General features: G+C 37.9%; 1 protein-coding gene across 1 annotated transcript; it reads left to right on the top strand.

The window, feature by feature from the left end:
- The first annotated feature begins 510 nt into the window (after positions 1-510).
- On the top strand, positions 511-9,533 carry LOC117141224 (cold shock domain-containing protein E1). Its single transcript, XM_033304583.1, has 9 exons — positions 511-3,864; positions 4,011-4,555; positions 4,630-5,024; positions 5,087-5,813; positions 5,880-6,033; positions 6,095-6,264; positions 6,322-7,269; positions 7,335-7,512; positions 7,577-9,533. The coding sequence occupies exons 1-9, from the start codon at positions 3,828-3,830 to the stop codon at positions 7,591-7,593; spliced, it is 3,171 nt and encodes a 1,056-aa protein (XP_033160474.1). The 5' UTR covers positions 511-3,827; the 3' UTR covers positions 7,594-9,533.
- The last annotated feature ends 1,015 nt before the right edge of the window (positions 9,534-10,548 follow it).

Below are 10,548 nucleotides of genomic sequence, written 5' to 3'. Positions count from 1 at the left end.
TTGGTTTTTTTCTACCAACCTGGCACTTCGGTGACTGTGCGTGTGTGTGTCTGTGTCTGCGGGGTTGCTAAATTTACGAAAAAAACCACAACAATAATGTGTAAAAATAGTTTACGATTGCAATTGCGTGTGCGTGTGTATGGGCGTGCATGTGTGTGTGCGTAGTAGGTTGTGCCAGTGTGTGTGCAATTTTTTCCGGCAGGCAAAAATCTCTCCATTTGCAACACTGAAAAATCGATAAAACTGCAGCAAGACTTTTTCGGTGTAGATTTCACTAGCCAAAAATAAAAAAAATAATAAAACAAGTAAAAATGTTTCTTAATCGTTTCCACCTTTCTCTTTTTCTCATCCAACAGCTTTTGTAACTAAAACTCCGTTTTGACATCACTTTCATCATAATCTGAAAAAATAATAATAATATATAAAAAAAACAACAACAAATATGAAAAAAATATAAAAATAAAATCACCATCGAAAACGAATCAAAAAATAATACATACAAATATAAAACGCAAATAATTGAAAGTTACAGCAGAAATAAAAAACAACAACATAGCTCAAAAAGGAAAAGTCAAAGCAAAAACTTTTTACGTTTTTTGGACTCTTTGTTTTTGTTTCGTTTGCTTTGCAAAGAAAACCACACAAAACAGAAAAAACGAGAATTTTTACGCCGCCCGTCGGTGTGAGCGAGACAGACAGAGAGAGGGAGATAAAGCGACTGCGCAAATAAAAAAGAAAACAAAACAACAAACAACATAAAAAAAACAAGCCAAGCTTGAAACGAAGACTTTCAAATAAAACAACAACAAAACCAACAACAAACCAAACAAATTGAAACGCTGTGAAATTAACTCGTCAATACTCAAAAGCACCAACAAATAAATAAACAAAAAGAAAAGCTAAAACAAAATAAAAGGCAAACCACGAAGGAGCAAGTAAAGCGGAGTTTAACAAGAAAACGGCAAAAGCACTGAAAACAAAAAAGCAACGGGAAACGAAACTAACGTGAAGTCAAAGGAAACGGCGCTGCGGCGTTCGGACTCTCGAATAAAACAAAAACAATTCAAGCTAAACTGCAAAAACCACACTTGGAAAAACGCTAAATAAATCCCAAATTCCTCATTATTTTTCCTGAAAAGCTTTAATTTAATTACGAATTTTTTGTTGTTAAGTCAGAGTGAATTCAATTTGCTAATTAATTTAAATTAAGACATCAACAACCGAGCTACAAAAGCAGCAACAACAACAAACAAACAACAACCAACAAACAACTGAATTAATGTTTTAAAGTACAAAATAACCGGGAGTAAATCAACAACAAATAATTTAAACATATTAAAAACGATTTAATTTAAAACGCAACATCAATCTAAATTATTTAACTAAACATAAAAACAAACACTGCTAGAATTTAAGTCCAAAGGCAACTGATAAACGCCCACAAGGGCGAAAGGGAAGTGAGAGACATAGCGATAAACGTAGGAAGAAGCAAGGAGAGCTGAATAAAACCGATCAAGCAACAATTGTGCCGCAAAAAAAAGTGTGAATAAAAAATATATACTAAAAAAAATAACGGTAACAATAAAGAAAACATTTAAAACCAAAAATCTACAAGAATTCTATAAATTTTAAGTCACGTTTTACACAGACCTACAACAACAACACCAGCAATTGAACTTAGCCAATAACTTTAATTAAAACTTTAATTTTAATTAGTGAAAATAAAAAAAAACGGATTAAGCAAATATACATAGAGAACCCATAACAAATTCAAAACTGCGGCCTTGTGCCAAAAAAACAGTTTTTATTTTTTCCAATAAAGCATTGTTTTTTACTAGTTTTCAATTCAGATTTTTTTATAAGTGTACCTAGTGAGAAATGTTAAAAGTCTAAAACAGCAAAAGCAACTGCAACAAACGGAAGTAAAACGGAGAAAAGAAAAACAAAACAAATTCAAAGAAAGATTTAACAACTCTGTGATAATTACTGTAAATTTATAAATTTAAAAAAACAAAAACGGAAAAAAACGCAAAGAAAAACCACAAAAAAATCTCTAATTAAATGAAAGGAAAACCCCGTAATTTTTAACAGTAGGCGAAGAAGAAGAAGGAGCGAAAGAGGAAGCAGAATGCAGAAAAACATCTTAAACCAACAACAACTTTACACTTAAGAGCAAATGCAAATGAAAAGATAAAAAACATTGAAACAAATTCGTGATATCTTAAAGGACTTCGATACATATATACTATAGTATATTATATATTATATTATATAAACTATTAAACTAAGCTTAAATCTAGTGAGCGTCAACCGAGAAAGCAAAAACAAAACAATGGAATAAGTGAATAAACAACAAAACCAACCAACACAAAGCAAAAAATAAAAACCCTAGGTTATGAAAAGACTTCAAAACGCATTCAAAAAAAATATATATTTAAACAAAACAAAATAAATCGTAGACTTAAAGTTCAACATAGTAAATGAGCGAGGATAACTTTACATAACGGGTGTCCTATATCTATTATATACATATATAAAAACAAAAAAACATTAAAACTCATAATTTTTGCTTAGTGAATAGTAAATGAAACAGCAATAAAACAGCAACAAAAACAACAAAAAAGAAAAACAAATTATACAAATCGTGCAACCGAAAAGTAATAGCAACGTACAGCGAAACAAAATAGGAAATCGACACAGAAAGAAAGAGAGAGAGCGAGGAACCGGAAACGGAAGTCCCGAGAAGAGGAAGAAGGAGATTTAAACCTCGTCCCCAAAAAATCATCGTTGTACTAGAGGTATTCGAAAGTAAATAAAAAATCACTACTACTTCCTATAAACCACAACGATTGCCTACAAAATATATATTATATATATGTATACTAAATAGAAAACAATATAATCAAGCAAAACACACAAAATATTCAAATATCAAACAAAGCTAATCTAACCCAAAAGTAAAAAGTATTCCCAGTGTATTTTTCTAGTAAAACTAAAGTAAAAATAAAAAAAAAAATCAACCAAATTCATTTCAAACAAAATGCAATAATTCAATAATAATTCAAAACTCGAACAAAAACAAAAAACACCAACGGCAGCAGCTGGTGTGCATTTTCATCGTAAAACCACAATATTTTGAATACACAAAACAAGCAAAACAAATATTTCAAGAACAACAACTTTAGAAAGAAAAACAACCTACAACAGACCCAGGAAGGAACTTCAAACTACCAAAACCAACCAACAACGTTACAATATTTGTCGGCATTTTTTACAAGAAATATAAAAACACAAAACAACAAGGAACACAAAAAAACAACAAACAAACAAACCAACAACAGCAAAGGAAAGCTAAGTAAAACAACCACATTTTTTGCGGGGCATGCCCTCAAGAAAAGACAAAAATTTTTATTAACTTCGAAGACAAGGAATTTCAGTGCCTCTTGTGCCAGTGTTTAGCCAAAATATATATACACAAAAAACAAAACAAACAACAAATAAAAAACAAATACGTATTTATTGCTTAGTTTTTTCTCTTTGATATAAAACTACACGAAAAATATAAAAAAAGAACAAAAAACATAAAAACAAAATTTAACAGAAGTGATATCACGAAATCTGTTTTCGGTCATTTTTCGCGCTTTCTTCAACTTTAACTCTCGTTCCAATAATTCTCGTCATTCGCATCCATTATTGGTAGATCGGATTAAACCACTGACCATCCGATAACACCTCTTACATCGCAATCACCATCGCCAAGAACCAGTCTCCAATTTGCTAGTCCTTATCAGCATTTTCTTTGTTTGTTAATATCCAATCAATCAAACATGAATACCCAATCGAAGGTGTACCGTATCGGCGAAGGTAAGTCCGAAATTGGGTCTCTTATTAATCTAGTTTATATATATAAGTACTTGCCTTACTAAAAACATTTAAAGGGGTTAAACTATTTGGCACGTTGTTATTTCGTCCTTATAATGTTTGATTTTATTTCCCCTGCAATGCTGCAGAAATCTATGACAACTTGCCATGCGATAGTTATTTCAACATGAATGCCGTTCGCAACCTGGGAATCCCAACAACGTTTCCGACCATTGGAACATTTACACTTGACTCTATTACGTTGGGACTGCAGCCGCAGGGTCAGGGCCCGTCGTCCCAGCAGCAGCAGCAGCAGCATCAACAACAACAACAACAGCAGCAGCAGCAGCAACAACATCAGCAGAATATGCATCACCATCAACATCAGCAGCAACACATGCAGCAGCAGCAGCAACAACAACAACATCAGCAGCAGCAACACCAACAGCAGCAACAACAGCAACATCAGCAGCAACAACAACAGCATCCAACCATTGGAATGTTCGATGCCAACGAGGTTAACGATGTCATCCAGAATCCTCCTCAAATCGGAGTATTCCAGTCTAACAGCGTTCTGACCAACGGAGCCGGCAGTGGCTCCTCGATCTTTGGCTCCCAGTCGAGCAATTCATCGGCGGCAGCTGCAGATCCCAGCCAAACCACCCGGGAAACTGGCATCATTGAAAAGTTGTTGGTGAGTAGAAAAGTGAAACTTTCGCGTGACCACAATATCTAATTTTACTTTATTTATTTTCATCTTAATTATAGCATTCGTATGGATTCATTCAGTGCTGTGAGCGGCAGGCGCGTCTTTTCTTTCACTTCTCGCAATTCAGCGGTAATATTGATCATTTGAAAATCGGAGATCCCGTGGAGTTTGAGATGACCTATGATCGCCGCACCGGCAAGCCGATAGCTAGTCAAGTATCAAAAATAGCCCCAGAGGTTGTTCTCTCCGAGGAGCGGGTCACCGGCACGGTGACCACCGAGCTGCGCACAGATAGCGCCAACAATGTGCTCAACTCCAGCGAGACCACAGGTCGCATAAGCTATGAGAACCGAGGCGAATGCTTCTTTTTACCCTATACCAAAGACGATGTGGAAGGTAATGTCAACTTGCGCGCTGGCGACAAGGTCAGCTTTCAAATCGCAACGAACCAAAGGTAAGCATTGATTTTGAACCATTTTAAACTCGTGGTTAACTAACGAACCTTTTCCATTGCAGAGGTAATCTAGGCGCCTGCCATATTCGCCTGGAAAATCCGGCCCAGCCGGTTAAGTATCGTGGGGTTGTCTGCTCGATGAAGGAATCGTTTGGCTTTATAGAACGTGCCGATGTGGTCAAGGAGATTTTCTTCCACTTCTCAGAGGCTGAGGGCAATGTTGAGCTGCGTCCCGGTGACGATGTTGAGTTCACCATTCAGACGCGGAGCGTAAGTGGCAGTGGCGATCCGACCAATCCCAATCTGCTTCAATCAAAAATGCAGTCTGCATCTGTGCCTCCGCAGGGCCGTGAATTTGCGTGCAACATCACGCGCCTAGCTCCGGGATCAGTGATCTTTGAGGACGTGGACAGCACGGTGTATAAGGGCCAGGTGCTTAAGTCGCTTGATCGCAACAACCCGGTGCGCCAGAACAATGATCCCTTGCCGGGCCGTATTCGTTATAGGGCCTTGGATTACTCCGAGGTGGAGGTTCCATTCGGGGACAAGGATCAAAAGGGTGACTTCACCCTGCGCCACGGCGATTGGGTGCAGTTCCTCCTTGCCACGGATCGGCGTGATCAATTGCAGCGGGCCACATCGATTGCCCTGTTGGACGAGACATTCAAGGTTTCCGGCGAGAAGCGGGAGCAGGGCACCATCGCCTCTCTCAAGGAGGGCTTCGGATTCTTGCGCTGCGTAGAGCGTCAGGCTCGTTTATTTTTCCACTTTACTGAAGTTTTAGATACGGTAAGATAATTATTTATGGTTATATGGGAGCCAGTATCATTTATCATTTACTTTTTTTTTATATAGAGCCGCGAAATCGATATCAACGATGAGGTAGAATTCACTGTCATTCAGGAGCCTGGATTGGCCTATAATAACTCGCGTTTGCAGGCCATACGCATTAAACACTTGCCGCCCAACTCAGTGCAATTTGAAACTCTAGTGGCCAGCAACATAGAAGGTAGGTTTCTCTAGTACTATTCCTAATTGTAGCCCTACTAATTCGTGAAATGTTTGAACAGGATGCGTAACTCGCGAGGCGCCCAAGAGCCCAATTAAATCTCAAGATCGCGTCGAGGGCGGTGTGATTACCTATGAACATGCCGATGTTAAAAAGACTATAATGTATTTTCTTAAAGACTGCGAAAAACCACCAAGGATTGGGGAGCGTGTGCGCTTCGATATTTACATGGTAAGTTCACAAATAAAACATTCGAGAATCATAGTTTAATGTGGTTTAAACCAACAGGTCAAACGTAACAAGGAGTGTATAGCCGTCAACGTACAGCAAGTATCGCTGCATCAACAGCAACAACAGCAGCAACAGCAGTTGCATCTTAATCAGTCGAGTGCTGGGGCAAATATCAACCAAAATGACCAGCTGGGAGGATTGTCGAATGGAATCAGTAGCAGCAGCTCGAATGCTTCGCTACAGAATGGCTATGTCATGCACGGCAGCCCTGGCGGCAGTACCAGCAGCGTGGGCAGCAATAATCCGGGTCATCTGGATGAGTTCAAGATGGAGAACAACAACCATGCCGGATCCGATGCCGGTCAGGTGTACCGTGGCTTCATAGCCGTTATGAAGGAGAACTTTGGATTCATTGAGACTTTGTCCCACGACGAGGAGGTCTTCTTTCACTTTAGCAACTATATGGGCAATCCCAATTGGTTGGAGCTGGGTCAGGAGGTGGAGTACACTCTCGCTCGAAATGGGAATACATCCGTTTCTGGAAACTGCCTGCCGGCGGAAAATGTCCGCATGCTGCCAAAGAACTCTATTCCCCAGCCGGCTGTGCTGGAAACCACACACAATGGCGTGGTAGCACGTCCACTGCGTTGCATCAATCCCGACCAGCAGGAATATGCCGGTCTCATTGAAATCCTCGATGAGCTACGTACCACTGTCATTTCGCAACACGAATTCGGGATCACTAGTCTGGTGAACAAGAGGGATCTGCTCCAGAAGGGCGATCTCGTTAGCTTTCGCATCGATGAGAGCGGTCGAGCAGCATGCGTGAATGCCGTAAGGCAGAAGAAGCGTGCCACTGTGGACTCCATCAAGGGTCAGTTTGGTTTTCTCAACTTTGAGGTGGAGGACGGCAAAAAACTGTTCTTCCACATGTCTGAGGTGCAGGGCAATACTGTCGCTTTACATCCAGGCGATACTGTGGAGTTCTCCGTGGTCACCAATCAGGTGAGTTGACTGCTACTACTTGCATTGAATGCATATTGATCAGTATTATTTATTAAATTCATCAGCGCAATGGAAAGTCGTCGGCATGCAATGTTCTGAAAATAAACGATCGTCCGGATCGTCTGATCTCGCGCCTTAAGCTCAACGGCGATGACACTGTGCCGCGCCTGATCCTCATTCGCGCACCCAAGGGACCGCAGGGCAAGGGCTTTTCCGTTCTAGCGCGTCATCCACGCATTCCAGGTGAGACGGTGCATAGTACATTGTATAATAGATTATTTTAACCAAACGAAATTGAACGTTGCAGGCAACTTGGTGGAGTAGATTGCTGAAGAAGTTGTATAAGCAAGCCAGGATATTAGATGCACATCAAAGACAATTACCTACAGCTATATATATTCTTGTACGCAAGCCATAACCGAGCAGGCTACCACCAATCAACAAACTAACAGCAACGTGAACTGGTCGCCCCTACCATACATACAGAAACATTTATAACGAATATAATCCCTAGAACCAAGCAAACACTATTGGAAACGATTGTAATTCATAATAATGGATAGCAATGGCATACATTTAATATTTACGAAACTACAATACTTAACGGCAACTCAAACAAGAGAGCTCTTCGTGTCTGAAATCGAAACTTATTTGTAATATTACCAACTAACCCCTCCACCATTGTAACGCTTTGCTTTCAACTCGGCGCAACGGTGATCTGAGTTGTGGCCAGGTTGAAGCAAAACGAAATTGAAATCCAAGTGTCTGAGAGATGAAACCAAAACGTGTGTATACGTATACTATTTTCTACTAGTTTGCTTCAATTTAAACTAATTAAAAAACCAATGGCATAAGTGATGAGCGAGAGAGAAAACAAGGAACATTATAATCTATGAAGTATTTATTCTAGAATTCTTCTGGCAACGAACTCCTTGCATAATTGCGTTAGAATTCGTATAAATGCAACACTCTATTAACATTTATCTATGGCTGGCATAGTTCCTGCTTCTACTGTATCTTGATCTACTCGTATTCTTTGGTACTTCTCGAAAAATGTTCTTTCACCGCTTTCAATCTTACTGTTAACGATTTATATTTATTGAACAATTGTTGTACTACGACTGCAAGTTATGTAGGACAACGGTCGCAGCAGCGACGGCAAACAAAGAAATCAATCAATGGAGTGAAGCATGGAGAAAGTATTTATATCTACAAGTACATATATATTTTACATATTCATTAACGTAAACATACCTAATATTAATGTTATTATTTCCCATGATTTGATCTTCGCTTGTATAAACACGTCAAGTGGTTTTGCCAATTCTTTAGTTGCATTCAGACAGTTGCATTAACTTATTACATAGCAAACATATTATACAAAAAAACATAGCATGCTACAACGCAAATATTTATTTAAAGCAACAACAAATCGCATTACGAAAACTCACAAAAAATTATCCAGGAGAGATGGAAATTACGAAAAGTTTTGTGTAACGATGAAGAGCAAATTTAATTTGCTGCGCCAAATCTGTTGAAACCATTTAATGAAGATTATAAAAATAATTTTTAAAAAATCTACATATACGAAGAAAAAAAAAGCTACAAAAAAATAAAACAAAACAAAAAACTTTATGAGCGTGTCGTGTGTCGGTAACAAAGAGCAAATATTGTGAAAATTATGAATTTCAATTACTAAAGAAACAAAAACTAAATGTAACAAAAAGATGAAAAAAAAACACTTAACAAGCTAACAACAAATTTGGGATCAGTACGTCCTATTATAGCCATGTTATATACAACTACAACAGAGCAAACACAAAAAAACAGAACTTACACTAAGCAGCAACACTGACACTCACAGACAAACAAAAAACCAGAAAAACCAGAACAAAGAGCATGAAAACATAGTAACTTTAATATTGTATAAGGATTATACATCGTCGTACATATAACGATATATGCGGGACACAAATATCCTGCAGGGCGGGTGGGCTAATCGAGGTTGATGGGATGATAATGGGATAATCGACAGACATGCCAAACGCCATCGCCTTCGCCATTGAAGCCCCAAAAAGATTTTCCGAGTGGCCGGCAGCTGAGCGTTTAGAGTCATTCATGCAACGCAAGAAATGAACAGCACAGTAACAAGGATCCTTATTGCGAGAAAAGCGACAAAACCAACATGAAGACATTTCAAGTAAAAACACACAACAAAAAAATCGTAAAAACTGCAAAAATGTAACAAAAACATCAAAAAAAAATGATACAAAAAATATACAAGAAAAATACATACATACATATGTGCTTGAATACGAAAAAAAATCGCAAACTATATAAGTCAAATAATACAACAACAAGAACAACAACATAATAAATAATAAATACATATTTCAATAAACTAAAAGCCCCCCTCTGTGTATTTATGTTATCATCTACTGCTGGAGTCTGAGAGTGAAACGTAATAATAAAATATACTATTTGAAAACTATGCTTTTGAGTTGGTGTTTCAAAGCATCCCCTGTGCAATTATATTCCCAATGAAACATTCGGTTTTGGTTTTATTTTTCGCTTTTATTTATAAGAATAATTTATATCTGCTTAGATTTGTTCGGTTACATGACGTGACTATGGTATGGTATCATCGTTACTCAACTGCTGCCCCATTTGGACAAACTTCTCGGTTCTATTCATTGACTTGCTTTTCGGTTGTTGGGCTCTCTATATGCTGGGAATTTCGGTTTTCGGCTTAAAACTCACGATCCTTGCGCTTAAATACTTGTAAACTTTGTATGCCTTTTTAGGTTATGTCGAATAATCTTGCGATTTAACGCTCTTGCATTGATTTCTCGTTTTAGTGAATATATTGCATTGATTTAGATTCGTTTTTTTTCGTTTCGGTTGTCGCACATTAAATATATCGCCTATTTATAAATATATATATATATATCGCCTTAGGTGTAGTAGATATACGAGTATGGCAAAAATTGTGTTTTTCGTGTGTGAGGGACTAGAACATTTTGTTGACGAATTTAAAAACCGATCGATCTCGATTATCGTATATGTTATGTATAAAGCCAGTAAAAAGGGATTCGTAATACAAATTGAATTATGCATATTTTCTCGTTCAACTTGTTTGGGAGATTAATTGATTCGTTTCGAACTTACAAAGTACTATTACAAAAACGTTCAAGCTTTGTATAAAAAATCGAGGTAAACTTGATAGTGCATCGGATCTGTTTGGGGTGTTGTGTCCTCAACTTGTGTGAATCCTTGCTT

Source organism: Drosophila mauritiana, chromosome 3L (assembly GCF_004382145.1).
Source record: "Drosophila mauritiana strain mau12 chromosome 3L, ASM438214v1, whole genome shotgun sequence".
In the NCBI taxonomy this organism is placed as follows: domain Eukaryota; kingdom Metazoa; phylum Arthropoda; class Insecta; order Diptera; family Drosophilidae; genus Drosophila; species Drosophila mauritiana.
Note: the sequence above shows the minus strand (reverse complement) of the source record. Positions and strands in the feature narration are given on the sequence as shown.